Raw genomic sequence first — 22,783 nt, 5'->3', positions numbered from 1 at the left:
CAGGGACTGAAGAGAAAGGATTCCGTTTCCCCGAGGTCAGAGGGAAGCTCAGGCTGTGAGTGGAATACCTCAGAGTGCATGAGGCAGCAGTCAGAGCGTCGCAGGGAGAGAGTGAGAGTGTACAGCGTGCGCTATGGCCAGGAGATCGAGCTTGAATCTGACAGCAGTCTGCTCCTGGAGTCTGTGAGTGAGTGCAGCCCAGAGGAGCGAGGCGGAGAAACCCAACACCTCACAACCACATCTCCCAGACTCAGAGAGCAGTGGGCAGTGAAGGTGAGGGAGGGAGGCTGAGGGGAGGGGGTTGGAGGGTGAGGGGAGGGGTTAGGAGGGTGAGGGGAGGGGTTAGGAGGGTGGGTGAGGGTAGAGTGGAGGAGGGAGGGCGAGGGGAGGGTGAGGGCTGGCAGGAGGAGGGAGAGCGAGGAGAGGGGAGGAGGGAGAGCGGGTGGGGGAGGGATGGGACAGCACAGATGTTGAGGTGGTGTTTTGCGTGGGTGTTTTGTGCTTTGGGGGGTGGGGTTTGTGTTTTGGGGGTGGGGTTTGTGTTTTGGGGATGGGGTTTGTATTTTGAGGGGTTTGTGTTTTGGGGCAGTGGAGTTTGTGTTTTGGGGGTGGGGTTTGTGTTTTGGCGGTGGGGGTTGTGTTTTGGGGGCTGGGGTTTGAGTTTTGGGGGCTGGGGTTTGTGTTTTGGGGGGTGGGGTTTGTGTTTTGGGGAGGTTTGTGTTTTGGGGGTGGGGTTTGTGTTTTTGGGGGGTGGGGTTTGTGTTTTGGGGAGTTTTGTGTTTTGGGGGTGGTGTTTGTGTTTTGGGGGGGTTGTGTTTTTGGAGGTGGGGCTTGTGTTTTTGGGGGTGGGGCTTGTGTTTTGGGGGGTGGGGTTTGTGTTTTGGGGAAGTGGGGTTTGTGTTTTGGGGGTGGGGTTTGTGTTTTGGGTGGGTGGGGTTTGTGTTTTGGGGAGTTTTGTGTTTTGGGGGTGGGGTTTGTGTTTTGGGGAGTTTTGTGTTTTGGGGGTGGGGTTTGTGTTTTGGGGGAGTTGTGCTTTTGGGGGTGGGGCTTGTGTTTTGGGGCAGTGGGGTTTGTGTTTTGGGTTTGGGGTTTGTGTTATGGGGGGGTGGGGTTTGTGTTTCGGGGGTGGGGTTTGTGTTTTGGGGGGTGGGGTTTGTGTTTTGGGGGTGGGGTTTGTGTTTTGGTGGGATTGGGTTTGTGTTTTGGGGGGATGGGGTTTGTGTTTTGGGGGTGGGGTTTGTGTTTTGGGGGGGTGGGGTTTGTGTTTGGGGGGTGGGGTTTGTGTTTTGGGCGGGTGGGGTTTGTGTTTGGGGGGTGGGGTTTGTGTTTTGGGCGGGTGGGGTTTGTGTTTGGGGGGTGGGGTTTGTGTTTTGGGGGTGGGGTTTGTGTTTTGGGGTGGGGTTTGTGTTTTGGGGATGGGGTTTGTGTTTTGGGGGGATGGGGTTTGTGTTTTGGGGGGATGGGGTTTGTGTTTTGGGGGTGGGGTTTGTGTTTGAGGGGGTGGGATTGTGTTTTTGGTTGGGGGGGTTAATGGATTCATTCTCAGATATGAACCCCAGACTGGGGGGGGGGGTTTGTGTTTTCCTGCTCCCTGTGCAGGTCAGTGATCTCCCATCGGTCCCACATGGTCCCAGTTTGATGCAGAGACCACAGTCCCCGCTCCTGCACCATGCCCGCAGCATCCAGGAGTCAGCCAGTCTGCTGGAGTGGGCCAACAGCTCCCTCGAACGCATGGAGAGAAGGTTCATCAGCAGCATCCAGACTTTGGAGCAGTTCACAGGCCGCCAATGGGAGTCAGCGGAACAGGAACAGGACCAGAAATCAGAGCAGGAACTGGAGCAGAGTCGGAGGATCAAAAACCAACAGCTGGACAAAGCTGCAGGTACCAGCAGATTGGCACTCCTGACAGAGGGACCCAGAGACCTAGGCAACGGACTCTCTCTCTCTCTCTCCCACACACACACATGCGCGTTCGTGCGTGCACACACAAACACAGTTGTGTGCAAACAATCATCCATTCATGAGCCCGCACACAGTCACGTGCACACTCGTACACAGACGGAGGCACAGACTCCACCTCGCACAATCGCAGGAACGCACACAAACACTCGCGTGCACACATGCGAGCACAAATACACAGTCGCACACAGTCACATGCGTACACATACTTGTGTGCACAATTAGACACTAGTGCATGCACACACACAGGCACATGCTCACACATGCGTGCGAACACACCCGAGTGCACACACGTAAACAAATCTTCATGCACACACACACTCACATACAGTCAAACTCTCTTTGCTCTCTCTCTCAAACATACGTGCACATACGCATATATGCACAAACTCACATGCATGTGTACTTACTCACGTGCATACATCCACACAAATATACTCACATCTCACATGCACACAGAATCAGTCGTGCACACTCACACGCAGCGCACGCTTGCACACAGTCAGAGGCAATATCTCATACACACACTTGCAAACACAAAGACATACGCATGTGCGCACACACAAATAACATTAGCCCCCCCCTACCATTCAACACTCCCAGGACGGGTACAGCACGGGGTTAGATACAGAGTAAAGCTCCCTCTACACTGTCCCCATCAAACACTCCCAGGACAGGTACAGCACGGGGTTAGATACAGAGTAAAGCTCCCTCTACACTGTCCCCATCAAACACTCCCAGGACAGGTACAGCACGGGGTTAGATACAGAGTAAAGCTCCCTCTACACTGTCCCCATCAAACACTCCCAGGACAGGTACAGCACGGGGTTAGATACAGAGTAAAGCTCCCTCTACACCGTCCCCATCAAACACTCCCAGGACAGGTACAGCACGGGGTTAGATACAGAGTAAAGCTCCCTCTACACTGTCCCCATCAAACACTCCCAGGACAGGTACAGCACGGGGTTAGATACAGAGTAAAGCTCCCTCTACACCGTCCCCATCAAACACTCCCAGGACAGGTACAGCACGGGGTCAGATAGAGAGTAAAGCTCCCTCTACACCGTCCCCATCCAACACTCCCAGGACAGGGACACTAGCTACATTAACAGTTGCTGATCTCTATGTTTAGGTTTGCCCATTTCTGGGGCTGAATTTTGCTGTGTGACATCTGAGCTGCTCCAAGACATGACCAATCGCTCAGTTCCTCTGCCAAGGACCGAGGAGCAGCAAACATTGGACACCATTGAGTTCCCGAGCTGCTCAGGTGCATATGCACCCCAGGCCAGAATCGTTCAGGTACGTCCTCCCTCCTAACTGCACAGTGGGTGTACCTACACCACACGGGACTACAGCTCACCCACCACCTTCTCAAGGGGCAATTAGGGATGGGCAATAAATGCTGGGCCCAGCCAGCGAGGTCTAGATCGTGTGAAAAAATTTATGCCATTTTTGTTGGCACCGACTCTCCCCGGGGTACGTGTGCCCCCCACGGGCACCGACTCTCCCCGGGGTACGTGTGCCCCCCACGGGCACCGACTCTCCCCGGGGTACGTGTGCCCCCCACGGGCACCGACTCTCCCTGGGGTACGGGTCACCCCCATGGGCACCGACTCTCCCAGGGGTACGAGTCCCCATGGGCACCAACTCTCCCCGGGGTACGGGTCACCCCCACGGGCACCGACTCTCCCCGGGGTACGTGTGCCCCCCACGGGCACTGACTCTCCCCGGGGTACGTGTGCCCCCCACGGGCACCAACTCTCCCCGGGGTACGGGTCACCCCCACGGGCACCGACTCTCCCAGGGGTACGGGTCACCCCCACGGGCACCGACTCTCCCCGGGGTACGTGTGCCCCCCACGGGCACTGACTCTCCCCGGGGTACGTGTGCCCCCCACGGGCACCAACTCTCCCCGGGGTACGGGTCACCCCCACGGGCACCGACTCTCCCAGGGGTACGAGTCCCCACGGGCACCGACTCTCCCCCGGGGTACGGGTCCCCACGGGCACCGACTCTCCCCGGGGTACGAGCACCGACTCTCCCCGGGGTCGGTGGGTGCTCGCCAGCCACTTTGGGATGGGCGGTGCTGTCACTGTCAACGTCCCTGCTGCTTTCACCCTGCTTTGTGTCACATTCAGGACGCTGGTGGAGCTTTTACTGCCTGTGACCTCCTGGATCGTTGGGACCCCTGCTCGTCCAAGCAGACAACATCCAGTCCGGAGCGTAAACTGCTAACGTGAGTGTCCTGGCACCTTAACGGTGAGGGGGAGCGTGGAGCTTACCCGAGGGGGAGCGTGGAGCTTACCCGAGGGGGAGTGTGGAGCTTACCTGAGGGGGAGTGTGGAGCTTACCCGAGGGGGAGCGTGGAGCTTACCTGAGGGGGAGTGTGGTGAGAGGGAGCGTGGAGCTTACCTGAGGGGGAGTGTGGTGAGAGGGAGCGTGGAGCTTACCTGAGGGGGAGTGTGGTGAGAGGGAGCGTGGAGCTTACCTGAGGGGGAGTGTGGAGCTTACCTGAGGGGGAGTGTGGAGCTTACCTGAGGGGGAGTGTGGTGAGAGGGAGCGTGGAGCTTACCTGAGGGGGAGTGTGGTGAGAGGGAGCGTGGAGCTTACCTGAGGGGGAGTGTGGAGCTTACCCGAGGGGGAGCGTGGAGCTTACCTGAGGGGGAGTGTGGTGAGAGGGAGCGTGGAGCTTACCTGAGGGGGAGTGTGGTGAGAGGGAGCGTGGAGCTTACCTGAGGGGGAGTGTGGTGAGAGGGAGCGTGGAGCTTACCTGAGGGGGAGTGTGGTGAGAGGGAGTGTGGAGCTTACCTGAGGGGGAGTGTGGTGAGAGGGAGCGTGGAGCTTACCTGAGGGGGAGTGTGGTGAGAGGGAGCGTGGAGCTTACCTGAGGGGGAGTGTGGTGAGAGGGAGCGTGGAGCTTACCTGAGGGGGAGTGTGGACTGGGCTGAAAGAGGAATTCACTGCACGGGGAAGTGGGAGTGGGAGTGGGAGTGGGAGTGGGAGTGGGAGTGGGAGTGGGAGTGGGAGTGGGGGTGTGGGTGTGGGTGTGGGAGTGTGGGAGTGTGGGAGTGTGGGAGTGTGGGAGTGTGGGAGTGTGGGAGTGTGGGAGTGTGGGAGTGTGGGTGTGGGAGCATCCTGCTGGCAAATACACACCCACCCCAACCTGACTGCTCACTATGGGGCAAACAGCTAGCAGCCCCATAGACACTCCTCCCTCACAGTGTACCCTCAACACTCAGCCTTCCCTCGACCCTCACAGCCTTCCCTCAACCCGCATAGCCTTCCCTCGACCCTCACAACCTTCCCTCAACCCTCACAGCCTTCCCTCAACCCTCACAGCCTTCCCTCAACCCTCACAGCCTTCCCTCGACCCTCACAGGCTCCCCTCGACCCTTACAGCCTTCCCTCGACCCTCACAGCCTTCCCTCGACCCTCACAGCCTTCCCTCGACCCTCACGGCCTTCCCTCGACCCTCACGGCCTTCCCTCCACCCTCACGGCCTTCCCTCCACCCTCACAGCCTATCCTCAACACTCAGCCTTCCCTCGACCCTCACGGCCTTCCCTCGACCCTCACAGCCTTTCCTCAACACTCAGCCTTCCCTCGACCCTTACAGCCTTCCCTCGACCCCCACAGCCTTCCCTCCACCCTCACAGCCTTTCCTCAACACTCAACCTTCCCTCGACCCTCACGGCCTTCCCTCGACCCTCACAGCCTTCCCTCGACCGTCACAGCCTTCCCTCGACCCTCACAGCCTTCCCTCGACCCTCACAGCCTTCCCTCGACACTCACAGCCTTCCCTCGACCCTCACAGCCTTCCCTCGACCCCCACAGCCTACCCTCGACCCTCACAGCCTTCCCTCGACCCTCACAGCCTTCCCTCGACCCTCACAGCCTTCCCTCGACCCTCACAGCCTTCCCTCGACCCTCACAGCCTTCCCTCGACCCTCACAGCCTTCCCTCGACCCTCACAGCCTTCCCTCGACACTCACAGCCTTCCCTCGACCCTCACAGCCTACCCTCGACCCTCACAGCCTTCCCTCGACCCTCAAAGCCTACCCTCGACCCTCACAGCCTACCCTCGACCCTCACAGCCTTCCCTCGACCCTCACAGCCTTCCCTCGACCCTCACAGCCTTCGCTTGACCCTCATAGCCTCCCCTCAACACTCAGCCTCCCCTCAACACTCAGCCTTCCCTCGACCCTCACAGCCTTCCCTCGACCCCCACAGCCTTCCCTCGAACCGCACAGCCTTCCCTCGACCCTCACAACCTTCCCTTGACCCTCACAGCCTTCCCTTGACCCTCACAGGCTCCCCTCGACACTCACGGCCTTCCCTCGACCCCCACAGCCTTCCCTCGACCCTCACAACCTTCCCTCGACCCTCCCAGCCTTCCATCGACCCTCACAGACTCCCCTCGACCCTCACGGTCTTCCCTCCACCCTCACAGCCTTTCCTCAACACTCAGCCTTCCATCGACCCTCACAGCCTTTCCTCAACCCTCACAGCCTTTCCTCAACACTCAGCCTTCCCTCGCCCCGCACGGCCTTCCCTCCGCGCTCACCCCGCACGGCCTTCCCTCGACCCTCACGGCCTTCCCTCGACCCTCACGGCCTTCCCTCGACCCTCACGGCCTTCCCTCGACCCTCACGGCCTTCCCTCGACCCTCACGGCCTTCCCTCGACCCTCACGGCCTTCCCTCGACCCTCACGGCCTTCCCTCGACCCTCACGGCCTTCCCTCGACCCTCAAAGCCTACCCTCGACCCTCACAGCCTACCCTCGACCCTCACAGCCTTCCCTCGACCCTCACAGCCTTCCCTCGACCCTCACAGCCTTCGCTTGACCCTCATAGCCTCCCCTCAACACTCAGCCTTCCCTCGACCCTCACAGCCTTCCCTCGACCCTCACAGCCTTCACTCGAACCGCACAGCCTTCCCTCGACCCTCACAACCTTCCCTCGACCCTCACAGCCTTCCCTCGACCCTCACAGGCTCCCCTCGACACTCACGGCCTTCCCTCGACCCCCACAGCCTTCCCTCGACCCTCACAACCTTCCCTCGACCCTCACAGGCTCCCCTCGACACTCACGGCCTTCCCTCGACCCCCACGGCCTTCCCTCGACCCCCACGGCCTTCCCTCGACCCGCACGGCCTTCCCTCGACCCGCACGGCCTTCCCTCGACCCGCACGGCCTTCCCTCGACCCGCACGGCCTTCCCTCGACCCGCACGGCCTTCCCTCGACCCGCACGGCCTTCCCTCGACCCGCACGGCCTTCCCTCGACCCGCACGGCCTTCCCTCGACCCGCACGGCCTTCCCTCGACCCGCACGGCCTTCCCTCCACCCGCACGGCCTTCCCTCGACCCGCACGGCCTTCCCTCCGCGCTCACCCCGCACGGCCTTCCCTCGACCCGCGCGGCCTTCCCTCGACCCGCGCGGCCTTCCCTCGACCCGCGCGGCCTTCCCTCGACCCGCGCGGCCTTCCCTCGACCCGCGCGGCCTTCCCTCGACCCGCGCGGCCTTCCCTCGACCCGCGCGGCCTTCCCTCGACCCGCGCGGCCTTCCCTCGACCCGCGCGGCCTTCCCTCGACCCGCGCGGCCTTCCCTCGACCCGCGCGGCCTTCCCTCGACCCGCGCGGCCTTCCCTCGACCCGCGCGGCCTTCCCTCGACCCGCGCGGCCTTCCCTCGACCCGCGCGGCCTTCCCTCGACCCGCGCGGCCTTCCCTCGACCCGCGCGGCCTTCCCTCGACCCGCGCGGCCTTCCCTCGACCCGCGCGGCCTTCCCTCGACCCGCGCGGCCTTCCCTCGACCCGCGCGGCCTTCCCTCGACCCGCACGGCCTTCCCTCGACCCGCACGGCCTTCCCTCGACCCGCACGGCCTTCCCTCCACCCGCACGGCCTTCCCTCCACCCGCACGGCCTTCCCTCCACCCGCACGGCCTTCCCTCCACCCGCACGGCCTTCCCTCCACCCGCACGGCCTTCCCTCCACCCGCACGGCCTTCCCTCCACCCGCACGGCCTTCCCTCGACCCGCACGGCCTTCCCTCGACCCGCACGGCCTTCCCTCGACCCGCACGGCCTTCCCTCGACCCGCACGGCCTTCCCTCCACCCGCACGGCCTTCCCTCCACCCGCACGGCCTTCCCTCCACCCGCACGGCCTTCCCTCCACCCGCACGGCCTTCCCCCACCCTCACGGCCTTCCCTCGACCCTCAGTATTCACTCTCAGTTCCTTCAACCACTCACAACTCCCTAACAGTGTTCCCTCAAGCCTCACATTGTTCCCTCAAGTTCATTCACTGTTCCCTCAACCACTCAGTGTTCCCTCGACCCTCACAGCCTTCCCTCGACCCCCACAGCCTTCCCTCAAACCGCACAGCCTTCCCTCGACCCTCACAACCTTCCCTTGACCCTCACAGCCTTCCCTTGACCCTCACAGGCTCCCCTCGACACTCACGGCCTTCCCTCGACCCCCACAGCCTTCCCTCGACCCTCACAACCTTCCCTCGACCCTCCCAGCCTTCCATCGACCCTCACAGACTCCCCTCGACCCTCACGGTCTTCCCTCCACCCTCACAGCCTTTCCTCAACACTCAGCCTTCCATCGACCCTCACAGCCTTTCCTCAACCCTCACAGCCTTTCCTCAACACTCAGCCTTCCCTCGCCCCGCACGGCCTTCCCTCCGCGCTCACCCCGCACGGCCTTCCCTCGACCCTCACGGCCTTCCCTCGACCCTCACGGCCTTCCCTCGACCCTCACGGCCTTCCCTCGACCCTCACGGCCTTCCCTCGACCCTCACGGCCTTCCCTCGACCCTCACGGCCTTCCCTCGACCCTCACGGCCTTCCCTCGACCCTCAAAGCCTACCCTCGACCCTCACAGCCTACCCTCGACCCTCACAGCCTTCCCTCGACCCTCACAGCCTTCCCTCGACCCTCACAGCCTTCGCTTGACCCTCATAGCCTCCCCTCAACACTCAGCCTTCCCTCGACCCTCACAGCCTTCCCTCGACCCTCACAGCCTTCACTCGAACCGCACAGCCTTCCCTCGACCCTCACAACCTTCCCTCGACCCTCACAGCCTTCCCTTGACCCTCACAGGCTCCCCTCGACACTCACGGCCTTCCCTCGACCCCCACAGCCTTCCCTCGACCCTCACAACCTTCCCTCGACCCTCACAACCTTCCCTCGACCCTCACAGGCTCCCCTCGACACTCACGGCCTTCCCTCGACCCCCACGGCCTTCCCTCGACCCGCACGGCCTTCCCTCGACCCGCACGGCCTTCCCTCGACCCGCACGGCCTTCCCTCGACCCGCACGGCCTTCCCTCGACCCGCACGGCCTTCCCTCGACCCGCACGGCCTTCCCTCGACCCGCACGGCCTTCCCTCCACCCGCACGGCCTTCCCTCGACCCGCACGGCCTTCCCTCCGCGCTCACCCCGCACGGCCTTCCCTCGACCCTCACGGCCTTCCCTCGACCCTCACGGCCTTCCCTCGACCCTCACGGCCTTCCCTCGACCCTCACGGCCTTCCCTCGACCCTCACGGCCTTCCCTCGACCCTCACGGCCTTCCCTCGACCCTCACGGCCTTCCCTCGACCCTCACGGCCTTCCCTCGACCCTCAAAGCCTACCCTCGACCCTCACAGCCTACCCTCGACCCTCACAGCCTTCCCTCGACCCTCACAGCCTTCCCTCGACCCTCACAGCCTTCGCTTGACCCTCATAGCCTCCCCTCAACACTCAGCCTTCCCTCGACCCTCACAGCCTTCCCTCGACCCTCACAGCCTTCACTCGAACCGCACAGCCTTCCCTCGACCCTCACAACCTTCCCTCGACCCTCACAGCCTTCCCTCGACCCTCACAGGCTCCCCTCGACACTCACGGCCTTCCCTCGACCCCCACAGCCTTCCCTCGACCCTCACAACCTTCCCTCGACCCTCACAGGCTCCCCTCGACACTCACGGCCTTCCCTCGACCCCCACGGCCTTCCCTCGACCCCCACGGCCTTCCCTCGACCCGCACGGCCTTCCCTCGACCCGCACGGCCTTCCCTCGACCCGCACGGCCTTCCCTCGACCCGCACGGCCTTCCCTCGACCCGCACGGCCTTCCCTCGACCCGCACGGCCTTCCCTCGACCCGCACGGCCTTCCCTCGACCCGCACGGCCTTCCCTCGACCCGCACGGCCTTCCCTCCACCCGCACGGCCTTCCCTCGACCCGCACGGCCTTCCCTCCGCGCTCACCCCGCACGGCCTTCCCTCGACCCGCGCGGCCTTCCCTCGACCCGCGCGGCCTTCCCTCGACCCGCGCGGCCTTCCCTCGACCCGCGCGGCCTTCCCTCGACCCGCGCGGCCTTCCCTCGACCCGCGCGGCCTTCCCTCGACCCGCGCGGCCTTCCCTCGACCCGCGCGGCCTTCCCTCGACCCGCGCGGCCTTCCCTCGACCCGCGCGGCCTTCCCTCGACCCGCGCGGCCTTCCCTCGACCCGCGCGGCCTTCCCTCGACCCGCGCGGCCTTCCCTCGACCCGCGCGGCCTTCCCTCGACCCGCGCGGCCTTCCCTCGACCCGCGCGGCCTTCCCTCGACCCGCGCGGCCTTCCCTCGACCCGCGCGGCCTTCCCTCGACCCGCGCGGCCTTCCCTCGACCCGCGCGGCCTTCCCTCGACCCGCGCGGCCTTCCCTCGACCCGCACGGCCTTCCCTCGACCCGCACGGCCTTCCCTCCACCCGCACGGCCTTCCCTCCACCCGCACGGCCTTCCCTCCACCCGCACGGCCTTCCCTCCACCCGCACGGCCTTCCCTCCACCCGCACGGCCTTCCCTCCACCCGCACGGCCTTCCCTCCACCCGCACGGCCTTCCCTCGACCCGCACGGCCTTCCCTCGACCCGCACGGCCTTCCCTCGACCCGCACGGCCTTCCCTCGACCCGCACGGCCTTCCCTCCACCCGCACGGCCTTCCCTCCACCCGCACGGCCTTCCCTCCACCCGCACGGCCTTCCCTCCACCCGCACGGCCTTCCCCCACCCTCACGGCCTTCCCTCGACCCTCAGTATTCACTCTCAGTTCCTTCAACCACTCACAACTCCCTAACAGTGTTCCCTCAAGCCTCACATTGTTCCCTCAAGTTCATTCACTGTTCCCTCAACCACTCAGTGTTCCCTCGACCCTCACAGCCTTCCCTCGACCCCCACAGCCTTCCCTCAAACCGCACAGCCTTCCCTCGACCCTCACAACCTTCCCTTGACCCTCACAGCCTTCCCTTGACCCTCACAGGCTCCCCTCGACACTCACGGCCTTCCCTCGACCCCCACAGCCTTCCCTCGACCCTCACAACCTTCCCTCGACCCTCCCAGCCTTCCATCGACCCTCACAGACTCCCCTCGACCCTCACGGTCTTCCCTCCACCCTCACAGCCTTTCCTCAACACTCAGCCTTCCATCGACCCTCACAGCCTTTCCTCAACCCTCACAGCCTTTCCTCAACACTCAGCCTTCCCTCGCCCCGCACGGCCTTCCCTCCGCGCTCACCCCGCACGGCCTTCCCTCGACCCTCACGGCCTTCCCTCGACCCTCACGGCCTTCCCTCGACCCTCACGGCCTTCCCTCGACCCTCACGGCCTTCCCTCGACCCTCACGGCCTTCCCTCGACCCTCACGGCCTTCCCTCGACCCTCACGGCCTTCCCTCGACCCTCAAAGCCTACCCTCGACCCTCACAGCCTACCCTCGACCCTCACAGCCTTCCCTCGACCCTCACAGCCTTCCCTCGACCCTCACAGCCTTCGCTTGACCCTCATAGCCTCCCCTCAACACTCAGCCTTCCCTCGACCCTCACAGCCTTCCCTCGACCCTCACAGCCTTCACTCGAACCGCACAGCCTTCCCTCGACCCTCACAACCTTCCCTCGACCCTCACAGCCTTCCCTTGACCCTCACAGGCTCCCCTCGACACTCACGGCCTTCCCTCGACCCCCACAGCCTTCCCTCGACCCTCACAACCTTCCCTCGACCCTCACAACCTTCCCTCGACCCTCACAGGCTCCCCTCGACACTCACGGCCTTCCCTCGACCCCCACGGCCTTCCCTCGACCCGCACGGCCTTCCCTCGACCCGCACGGCCTTCCCTCGACCCGCACGGCCTTCCCTCGACCCGCACGGCCTTCCCTCGACCCGCACGGCCTTCCCTCGACCCGCACGGCCTTCCCTCGACCCGCACGGCCTTCCCTCCACCCGCACGGCCTTCCCTCGACCCGCACGGCCTTCCCTCCGCGCTCACCCCGCACGGCCTTCCCTCGACCCGCGCGGCCTTCCCTCGACCCGCGCGGCCTTCCCTCGACCCGCGCGGCCTTCCCTCGACCCGCGCGGCCTTCCCTCGACCCGCGCGGCCTTCCCTCGACCCGCGCGGCCTTCCCTCGACCCGCGCGGCCTTCCCTCGACCCGCGCGGCCTTCCCTCGACCCGCGCGGCCTTCCCTCGACCCGCGCGGCCTTCCCTCGACCCGCGCGGCCTTCCCTCGACCCGCGCGGCCTTCCCTCGACCCGCGCGGCCTTCCCTCGACCCGCACGGCCTTCCCTCGACCCGCACGGCCTTCCCTCGACCCGCACGGCCTTCCCTCGACCCGCACGGCCTTCCCTCGACCCGCACGGCCTTCCCTCGACCCGCACGGCCTTCCCTCGACCCGCACGGCCTTCCCTCGACCCGCACGGCCTTCCCTCGACCCGCACGGCCTTCCCTCGACCCGCACGGCCTTCCCTCCACCCGCACGGCCTTCCCTCCACCCGCACGGCCTTCCCTCCACCCGCACGGCCTTCCCTCCACCCGCACGGCCTTCCCTCGACCCGCACGGCCTTCCCTCGACCCGCACGGCCTTCCCTCGACCCGCACGGCCTTCCCTCGACCCGCACGGCCTTCCCTCCACCCGCACGGCCTTCCCTCCACCCGCACGGCCTTCCCTCCACCCGCACGGCCTTCCCTCCACCCGCACGGCCTTCCCTCCACCCGCACGGCCTTCCCTCGACCCGCACGGCCTTCCCTCGACCCGCACGGCCTTCCCTCCACCCGCACGGCCTTCCCTCGACCCGCACGGCCTTCCCTCCACCCGCACGGCCTTCCCTCCACCCGCACGGCCTTCCCTCCACCCGCACGGCCTTCCCTCCACCCGCACGGCCTTCCCTCCACCCGCACGGCCTTCCCTCCACCCGCACGGCCTTCCCCCACCCTCACGGCCTTCCCTCGACCCTCAGTGTTCACTCTCAGTTCCTTCAACCACTCACAACTCCCTAACAGTGTTCCCTCAAGCCTCACATTGTTCCCTCAAGTTCATTCACTGTTCCCTCAACCACTCAGTGTTCCCTCAATCCTCACAGCCTTCCCTCAATCCTGTGTTCCCTCAGCCCTGTGTTCCTTCAGCCCTCACAGTGTTCCCCCAGGCACTCACACCATGCCCTCTGACTCTCAAAGCAACCCCTCTGACCCTCCCACCGTGCCCTCTGACCCTCCCACCGTGCCCTCTGACCCTCCCACCGTGCCCTCTGACCCTCCCACCGTGCCCTCTGACCCTCCCAACGTGCCCTCTGACCCTCCCACCGTCCCCTCTGACCCTCGCACCGTGCCCTCTGACCCACCCTCTGTTGATCACTGGCTGAGCTTGGTTGATGTAACTCGCCTCTTTCTCCTTCTTACCAGCACCTCTCACACCTTCTCTTTCCTCACAGCTTCAACCTGATGCAGGAGATCATTGATGAGCTAAGAGTGAAGAGGAATCCCACAGCGGGAGACAACATTAATGTTGGTGGAGGTACAGACCCCAAACACAGCCTGCACACCAAATCAAATCCCTAGCAACCCCTTCAAGACAGAATACAGGCATTAACTCCCCACGGGCACTGACTCTCCCCGGGGTACGGGCACCGACTCTCCCCGGGGTACGGGTCCCCCCCCCACGGGCACCAACTCTCCCTGGGGTACGGGTCCCCCCCACGGGCACCGACTCTCCCCGGGGTACGGGTTCCGCCCACGGGCACCGACTCTCCCCGGGGTACGGGCACCGACTCTCCCCGGGGTATGGGCACCGACTCTCCCCAGGGTACGGGTCCCCCCCACGGGCACCGACTCTCCCCAGGGTACGGGCACCGACTCTCCCCAGGGTACCGGCACCGACTCTCCCCAGGGTACGGGTCCCCCCACGGGCACCGACTCTCCCCGGGGTACGGGTCTCCCCCACGGGCACCGACTCTCCCCGGGGTACGGGTCACCCCCACGGGCACCGACTCTCCCCGGGGTACGGGCACCGACTCTCCCCGGGGTATGGGCACTGACTCTCCCCGGGGTACGGGCACCAACTCTCCCCGGGGTACGGGCACCGACTCTCCCCGGGGTACGGGTTCCGCCCACGGGCACCGACTCTCCCCGGGGTACGGGTCCCCCCACGGGCACCGACTCTCCCCGGGGTACGGGTCTCCCCCACGGGCACCAACTCTCCCCGGGGTATGGGCACCAACTCTCCCCGGGGTACGGGCACCGACTCTCCCCGGGGTACGGGCACCGACTCTCCCCGGGGTACGGGCACCGACTCTCCCCGGGGTACGGGCACCGACTCTTCCCGGGGTACGGGTCCCCTCCACGGGCACTGACTCTCCCCTGGGTGCGGGTTCTACGGGCACTGGCTCTTTGGATCAGGAGGAGGCCATTCAGCCCCTCGAGCCTGCTCCCCACTCCATGAACCTGTGGCTGATCTGTGACCTAACCCCATCCGCTTGCCTTTGGTGTCCCTTAACACCTTTGGGTAACAGAAACCGGTCAGTCTCACCGATTTTAAAATGAACATTTGACCAGTTGCCGCTGACGGGAGAGAGTTCCAAACCTCTCCTGCCATTTGTGTGAAGGAGAGTTTCCCAATTTCACTCCCAAAATGTCTGACTCTAAATTTAGACTCTGCCCCCTCGTCCTAGAGTCTCTCCCTCAACCAGCGTGAACCGTGTCTCTCTCTCTCTCTCTCAACCCTATCAGTTCCCCCAAATATCCGGAAAACTTCGACCAAATCGCCCCCTTAACCTCCAAAATTCCAGGAATATGACCCGAGTTTGTGTTTAAACCCCCCTCGTCATTTAACCCCTCGGAGGGCAGGTATCGTTCTGGTAAATTTACACTACACTCCCCCTAAGGTCAGTACATCCTTTGTAAGGTGCGGGGCCTGGATCTGCTCCCAGGAACTCCAGGTGGGCTCTGAGCAGGAGCAGCAGATTTCTCCCCGGGGTCCTGGGGCCTATAATCGTCCATCAACCAACCTCACTAAAAATGAACAGGTCGTTTATCTCATTGCTGTTTCTAATATCCTGTGTGTAAAATGTCTGCCAGGGTAAACAAGTTTTTAAAAATTCATTCACGGGATGTGGGCTCTCGCTGGCCGGGCCCAGCATTTATTGCCCATCCCTAATTGCCCCTCGAGAAGGTGGTGGGTGAGCCGCTGCAGTCCCCGTGTGGTGTAGGTATATCCACGGCGCTGTTAGGGAGGGAGTTCTAGGATTTTGTTCCGTGTGATGTAGGTTCACCCACTGCGCTGTTAGGGAGGGAGTTCCAGGATTTTGTCCCATGTGGTGTAGGTACACCCACGGCGCTGTTAGGGAGAGAGTTCCAGGATTTTGTCCGTGTGGTGTAGGTACACCCACGGCGCTGTTAGGGAGAGAGTTCCAGGATTTTGTCCGTGTGGTGTAGGTACACCCACGGCACTGTTAGGGAGGGAGTTCCAGGATTTTGTCCGTGTGGTGTAGGTACACCCACAGCGCTGTTAGGGAGGGAGTTCCAGGATTTTGTCCGTGTGGTGTAGGTACACCCACGGCGCTGTTAGGGAGGGAGTTCCAGGATTTTGTCCCGTGTGGTGTAGGTACACCCACGGCGCTGTTAGGGAGAGAGTTCCAGGATTTTGTCCGTGTGGTGTAGGTACACCCACAGCGCTGTTAGGGAGGGAGTTCCAGGATTTTGTCCGTGTGGTGTAGGTACGCCCACGGCGCTGTTAGGGAGGGAGTTCCAGGATTTTGTCCCGTGTGGTGTAGGTACACCCACGGCGCTGTTAGGGAGAGAGTTCCAGGATTTTGTCCGTGTGGTGTAGGTACACCCACAGCGCTGTTAGGGAGGGAGTTCCAGGATTTTGTCCGTGTGGTGTAGGTACACCCACGGCGCTGTTAGGGAGGGAGTTCCAGGATTTTGTCCCGTGTGGTGTAGGTACACCCACGGCGCTGTTAGGGAGGGAGTTCCAGGATTTTGTCCCGTGTGGTGTAGGTACACCCACGGCGCTGTTAGGGAGGGAGTTCCAGGATTTCGACCCGGAGACAGTGAAGGAACGGCCGATATATTTCCAAGTCGGGATGGGTGAGGGGCTCGGAGGGGAACTTCCAGGTGGTGGTGTTCCCCATGTGTCTGCTGCCCTCGTCCTTCTAGACGGTAGAGGCCGTGGGTTTGGGCGGCGCTGTCGAAGGAGCCTTGGCGAGTTGCTGCAGTGCATCTTGTAGATGGTACACACACTGCTGCCCCTGTGCGTCGGTGGTGGAGGGAGTGAATGTTTGTGGATGGGGTGCCGATCGAGCGGGGGCTGCTTTGTCCTGGACGGTGTCGAGCTTCTCGAGTGTTGTGGGAGCCGCACTCATCCAGGCAAGTGGGGAGTATCCCATCACACTCCTGACTCGTGCCTTGTAGATGGTGGACAGGCTTTGGGGGGGGAGTCAGGAGGTGAGTTACTCTCCGCAGGATTCCCAGCCTCTGACCTGCTCTTGTAGCCACAGTATTTATATGGCTGGTCCCAGTTCAGTTTCTGGTCAATGGTAACCCCCAGGATGTTGATAGTGAGTGATGGATTGTGTGGTGCTCTGTTGGATGAAGTGTCATTGCATGTCAGGCTGTGCTGTAATTCCTGTTCCTGATTCCTGAATCACATAATCACAGCATTGTTCTAAGGCAGAGTGAGAGCATTCAGCCCATCGTGTCTGCACCAGCTCTCTGAATGAGCAGTGCACCCAGTGCCATTTCCCCACCTTCTCCCCGTTAACCCTGTTCTCCTCGGAGAAGAGAAGCTCAAGAGGAGATTTGATCAGGGTGTTCAAAATCACGAGGGGTCTGGGACAGAGTGGATCGGGAGAAACTGTTCCCACTGGGGAAGGCTCAAAGACCAGAGGGACACACATTTAAGGCGACAGGTTCCTTTTTCTTTCTTTTCCGATAACAATCCCATTCCCTCTCGAACGCCTTGATTGACCCTCCCTCCACCACACGCTCACTCAGTCAGTGTATTCTAGATTCTAACCCCTCGTTGTATGAAAAAGTTTCTCCTCGTGTCTCCATCGCTCCTTTTACCCGTCGCCTTAAATGTGTGTCCCTCTGGTCTTTGAGCCTTCCCCAATGGGAACAGTTTCTCCCGATCCACTCTGTCCCAGACCCCTCGTGATTTTGAACACCTCGATCAAATCTCCTCTCCACCTTCTCTTCTCCGAGGAGAGCAGTCCCAACTTCTCCGATGATCTAGATGAAGGAACTGAGGGCATCCTGGCTAAGTCTGCAGATGATACAAGGATAGGTGGAGGGGCAGGTAGTATTGAGGAGGCGGGGAGGCTGCAGAAGGATTTGGACAGGTTAGGAGAATGGGCAAAGAAGTGGCAGATGGAATACAACGTGGGGAAGTGTGAGGTCATGCACTTTGGTAGGAAGAATAGAGGCATAGACTATTTTCTAAATGGGGAGAGAATTCAGAAATCTGGAGTGCAAAGGGACTTGGGAGTCCTAGTCCAGGATTCTCTTAAGGTTAACTTGCAGGTTGAGTCGGTAGTTAGGAAGGCAAATGCAATGTTGGCATTTATTTCGAGAGGACTAGAATATAAAAGCAGGGATGTGCTGCTGAGGCTTTATAAGGCTCTGGTCAGACCACATTGAGAATATTGTGAGCAATTTTGGGCCCCGTATCTCAGGAAGGATGTGCTGGCCCTGGAGAGGGTCCAGAGGAGGTTCACGAGAACGATCCCAGGAATGAAAGGCTTAACATATGAGGAAGGTTTGAGGACTCTGGGTCTATACTCGATGGAGTTTAGAAGGATGAGGGGGTGGGATCTGATTGAAACTTACAGAATACTGAAAGGCCTGGATAGAGTGGATGTGGGGAAGATGTTTCCATTAGTAGGAGAGACTAGGACCCGAGGGCACAGCCTCAGAGTAAAGGGAAGACCTTTTAGAACAGAGATGAGGAGAAACTTCTTTAGCCAGAGAGTGGTGAATCTATGGAATTCATTGCCACAGAAGGCTGTGGAGGCCAGGTCATTGAGTGTATTTAAGACCGAGATAGATAGGTTCTTGATTGGTAAGGGGATCAAAGGTTACGGGGAGAAGGTGGGAGAATGGGATTGAGAAACTTATCAGCCACGATTGAATGGCGGAGCAGACTCGATGGGCCGAATGGCCTAATTTCTGCTCCTATGTCTTATGGTCTAACTGAAGTTCCTCATCCCTGGAACCATTCTCGTGAATCTTTTCCGCACTCTCTCTCTCTCCAATTCCTTCACATCCTTCCTAAAGTGCGGAGCCCAGAACTGGACACAACCCTCCAGCTGAGGCTGATCTGGTGTCTTATCCAAGTTCCACATAACCTCCTTGCTCTTGTACCCTACGCCCCTGTGAATAAAGCCCAGGATACTGTCTGCTTTATTAACCGCTGTCTCCCCCTGTCCTGCCCCCTTCAGTGATTTATACGCATTTACCCCCAGCTCCGTCTGCTCCTGCCCCCCCTTTAGAATTGTCCCCTTTATTTTATACTGTCTCTCCGCGTTCTTCCCACCAAAATGAATCACTTCACACTTCTCTCTGTGTTAAACTGTATCTGCCACTTGTCTGCCCATCCCACCATCTTGTCTGTGTCCTTCTGAAGTTCTGCACTGTCCTCCTCACAGTTTGTAATTCTCCTGAGTACACTCTAGGAACTCTTGCCCCTCTCTGCCCTCTAAACTACGACCATCCCAGTCTACATTTGCATAATAAAAGTCTGGCAGTCAGACCCTGATTAACGGAAAACCCCTGTCTATCTCTCCCTCTCTCCCTTTTCCCCACAGACAAGGATTCTCGCCCCACCCTGAGCCACACACACCAGACCAACGCAGATGTGCACCCTGCGGCCAAGAACCCCCACCTCGGCCCGGAGATGGACGGAAGCAGCGCTCTCGCTGACCTCCCCGCCGGGTCAGAGGGCAAAGGACAGGTGAGCTGAGGGGTCTGAGCTCGCCGGGATTGTTGGGGGTGCCATTTGCAGAGAGGTTTGCGGAGCCTGAGAATCCCTGGAGGCTGGGGCCGGGGTGTGGGGGGGAAGGCGGGCGGGGGGGAGGGGGGGAGCAGTTATACAGGATTACTTGGTGTTCAAGGCACTGAAACAGGATATTTGAGAGGTTGTCCTCCATGCACTTTTCCAGCATCCTCTCATATTGCCGAGTGAAATCTATCATTGTAGCCGTCTATCCCTCATTCCCTTTCAATACATCGACATTATTCAGCTCACTCAGTTCACTCCCTGCGGGAGTGAGTTCCTCAGTCACCCCCCCACTCTCTGGGTGAACCTTTACACTGTGCCTCAGGACTCCGGACAAACTGCATCAGTAGCCCCAGAATTCACATCAACAAGATCGATACACAACCACAATAGAAAGAGGAACAGCAGGAGGCCATCCAGCCCCTCTCCAGCCCTGTTACACAGGAACAGGAGGAGGCCATTCAGCCCCTCTCCAGCCTGTTACACAAGAACAGGAGGAGGCCATTCAGCCCCTCTCCAACCCCGTTACACAGGAACAGGAGGAGGCCATTCAGCCCCTCTCCAGCCTGTTACACAGGAACAGGAGGAGGCCATTCAGCCCCTTTCGAGCCTGTTACACAAGAGCGGGAAGAGGCCATTCAGCCTGATATAAGAAATAGGAACAGGAGTAGGCTATTCGGCCCCTCGAGCCTGATAAGCCATTCAATAATATCATGGCTGATCATCCTGTGTTTCGATTCCCACATTCCCACCTGACCCCGATAACCTTCGATTCCCTCGCCTAACAAGAATCTCTCTACCTCCGCCTCAAAACTATTCAGCGCTCCCCCCCCCGGCCTCCACTGCCTTCTGAGGCAGAGAGTTCCAAAGTCGCACAACCCTCCGAGTGCAAAAAATTCTCCCCATCTCTGTCCTAAAGGGGACCCCTAATTTTAAAACAGTGACCCCCCTAGTTCTGGACTCACCCACAAGGGGAAACATCCTTTCCACGTCCACCTTGTCAAGGCCGTTCAGGATCTTATACACTTCAATCCAATCACCCCTCACTCTTCTAAACTCCAGTGGAAACAAGCCCAGTCTGTCCAACCTTTCCTCATCAGACAACCCACTCGTTCCAGGTATCTACCTAGTAAACCTCCTCTGAACCCCCTCCAACGCATTTACATTCTTCCTTAAACAAGGAGACCAAAACTGCACACAGTATCCGAGATGCAGTCTCACCAATGCCCTATATAACTGAAGCATAACATCCTTCCTTTTGTGTTCAATCCCTCTCGTAATAAAGGATTAGCATTCCATTAACCTTCTTCATCACTTGCTGTACCTGCAGACCAACCTTTTGTGACTCGTACTAGAACACCCAGATCCCTCTGCACCTCCGAATTATGTAGCCGTTCTCCATATAAGTGAACAACTTCACATGTTCCCACGTTAAATTCCATCTGCCAGATCTTTGCTCACTCACTCAACCTATCCGTATTTGTCTGCAACCCACTCACGCCCTGTTCACAACATACTTTCCTCCCTCGCTTTGTGCCATCTGCAAATTTAGCCGCCATGTCTTCACTCCCCTCATCTAAGTTATTGATGTAAATGGTAAAAAGTTGAGGCCCCAGCACAGACCCCACTCGTCACATCCTGCCCAATCCGAGAAAGACCCATTTATCCACTCGAGGGTGAAATGCCAGGATGGCAGGCAGGCAAAAAGGGCCAGAAACCTCACTCACGGGCAGGATGAGCTTTCCATAAGCAAATAATATGTCCCTGCTCATGTCACAGAGTCACAGGTTGTTGACATGTTTCAGTACATTTTCTTAATTAATAATTTTTTAAAAATCTCTTCATCTTCCTGAGGCAGCTCTGTGCCTCGGGGAGATTGTGCAGCGCTGACCTCGCGTTACATGCTGGGCAGGCCTTAACTGGCCCACCTCGCGTGAAATGGCGGTGCGGTGCTGATAGTGGGCAGCTTCCTGACTGCTCCCGCCCGTCCCCGCCAAGCACCCCTGGCAAGGGCAAAATTCAGCCCCTTGTGTCTTTCTAAGTGCCCGGCTATAACCTCCTTATTGATTGACTCTTAACACCCTCCCCTCGACAGATATCAAGCTACCTGGCCTATCGTTCCCTGCTTTCTGCCTCCCTCCCTTCTTGAGTAGAGGGGTTATATTTGCTACGTCCCAGCCTGATGGAACCTTTCCTGAATCCAGCGAACTTTGGAAAATTAACACCAGCACATCTATTACCTCACTAGCCTCCTCTTTTAAGATCCTGCGATGAAGCCTATCAGGACCTGGAGACTTGTCAGCCCGCAGCTCCCATCAATTTGCTCAGTACCGCTTCCCCAGTGATTGTAACTTCACCAAGTTCCCCTCTCCCTTCCACCTCCTGATTTACAGCTATGACTGGAATGTTTTTCATATCCTCAACGGTGAAGACAGAAGCAAAATATTTGTTCATGTCATCTGCCATTTCCTTATCTGCTATTAACTCCCCACTGTCACTCTCTAGAGGACCAACACTTACTTTGCTTAATCTTTTCCTGTTTAAATACAGGAAGAAGCTCTTGCTATCCATGTTTACATTTCTCATACTCTAATTTCGTTCTCCTGATTAACCTTTTATTCTGACCAGTCACCTGACTGCCACTCAGCTTTGGGGAGTTATATACTTTTACTAACTTATTCTTATACTTATTCTGAAATATCCCCTTAAATGTCTGCCACTGCTTCTCTACTGACCTATCTCCCAGCCTAGTATCCCAGTTCACTTCAGCCAGCTCAGCTCTCATGCCCACATAGTTGCCCTTATTTAAGTTTAAAATACTAGTCTCAGACCCACTCTTCTCCCTTTCAAACTGGATGTCAAATACAACCATGTTGTGATCACTGCATTCACCCTGAGGTTATTAATTCTAGTTAAATAGATCATTATAGGGGAGGTGGAGGTATAGTGGGATTGTCACTGGACTAGCATTCCAGAGACCCAGGGTAATGCTCTGGGGACCCACATTCCCCAGTACTGGTGCCAGTGCCCCACAAACCGGAACCCACTTCTCTCACACCAGTCTTTGAGCCACGCATCCATCCCTCTCTCTCTCTCCAGCCTGTTACACAGGAACAGAAGGAGGCCATTCAGCCCCTCTCGAGCCTGTTACACAGGAACAGGAGGAGGCCATTCAGCCCCTCTCGACTCGGGTTCGAATCCCGCCACGGCAGATGGTGGAAATTGAATTCAATAAAAATCTGGAATTAAAAGTCTGATGGTGACCATGAAACCATTGTCAATTGTTGTAAAGACCCATCTGGTTCACTAATGTCCTTTAAGGAAGGAAATCTGCCGTCCTTACCCGGTCTGGCCTACATGTGACTCCAGACCCACAGCAATGTGGTTGACTCTTACACACCCTCTGAACAAGGGCAGTTAGGGATGGGCACTGGCCTAGCCAGTGATGCTCACATCCCATGAACGAATAATAATAAAAATATTAATCCTGTTACACAATCCCAAGCCTATTATAACCTGCTCTCTGGATGGTTCCAGAACGTGCTGCTCTAAGAAAC

General features: G+C 59.9%; 1 protein-coding gene across 1 annotated transcript in view; it reads left to right on the top strand.

Annotated features, from left to right (window-relative positions):
- Window positions 1-22,783, top strand: part of LOC144674969 (uncharacterized) — a 100,084-nt gene that overhangs the window by 2,478 nt on the left and 74,823 nt on the right. The window contains exons 3-7 of the mRNA XM_078536059.1: window positions 1,600-1,882; window positions 3,092-3,258; window positions 4,098-4,195; window positions 13,666-13,748; window positions 19,036-19,181. Coding sequence (XP_078392185.1) covers window positions 1,600-1,882; window positions 3,092-3,258; window positions 4,098-4,195; window positions 13,666-13,748; window positions 19,036-19,181 — 777 coding nt within the window. The remainder of the gene's footprint in view (window positions 1-1,599; window positions 1,883-3,091; window positions 3,259-4,097; window positions 4,196-13,665; window positions 13,749-19,035; window positions 19,182-22,783) is intronic.

Source organism: Cetorhinus maximus, unplaced genomic scaffold (genome assembly GCF_964194155.1).
Source record: "Cetorhinus maximus unplaced genomic scaffold, sCetMax3.hap1.1 HAP1_SCAFFOLD_872, whole genome shotgun sequence".
Lineage (NCBI taxonomy): Eukaryota > Metazoa > Chordata > Chondrichthyes > Lamniformes > Cetorhinidae > Cetorhinus > Cetorhinus maximus.
This window is presented reverse-complemented; position numbering and strand designations above follow the sequence as displayed.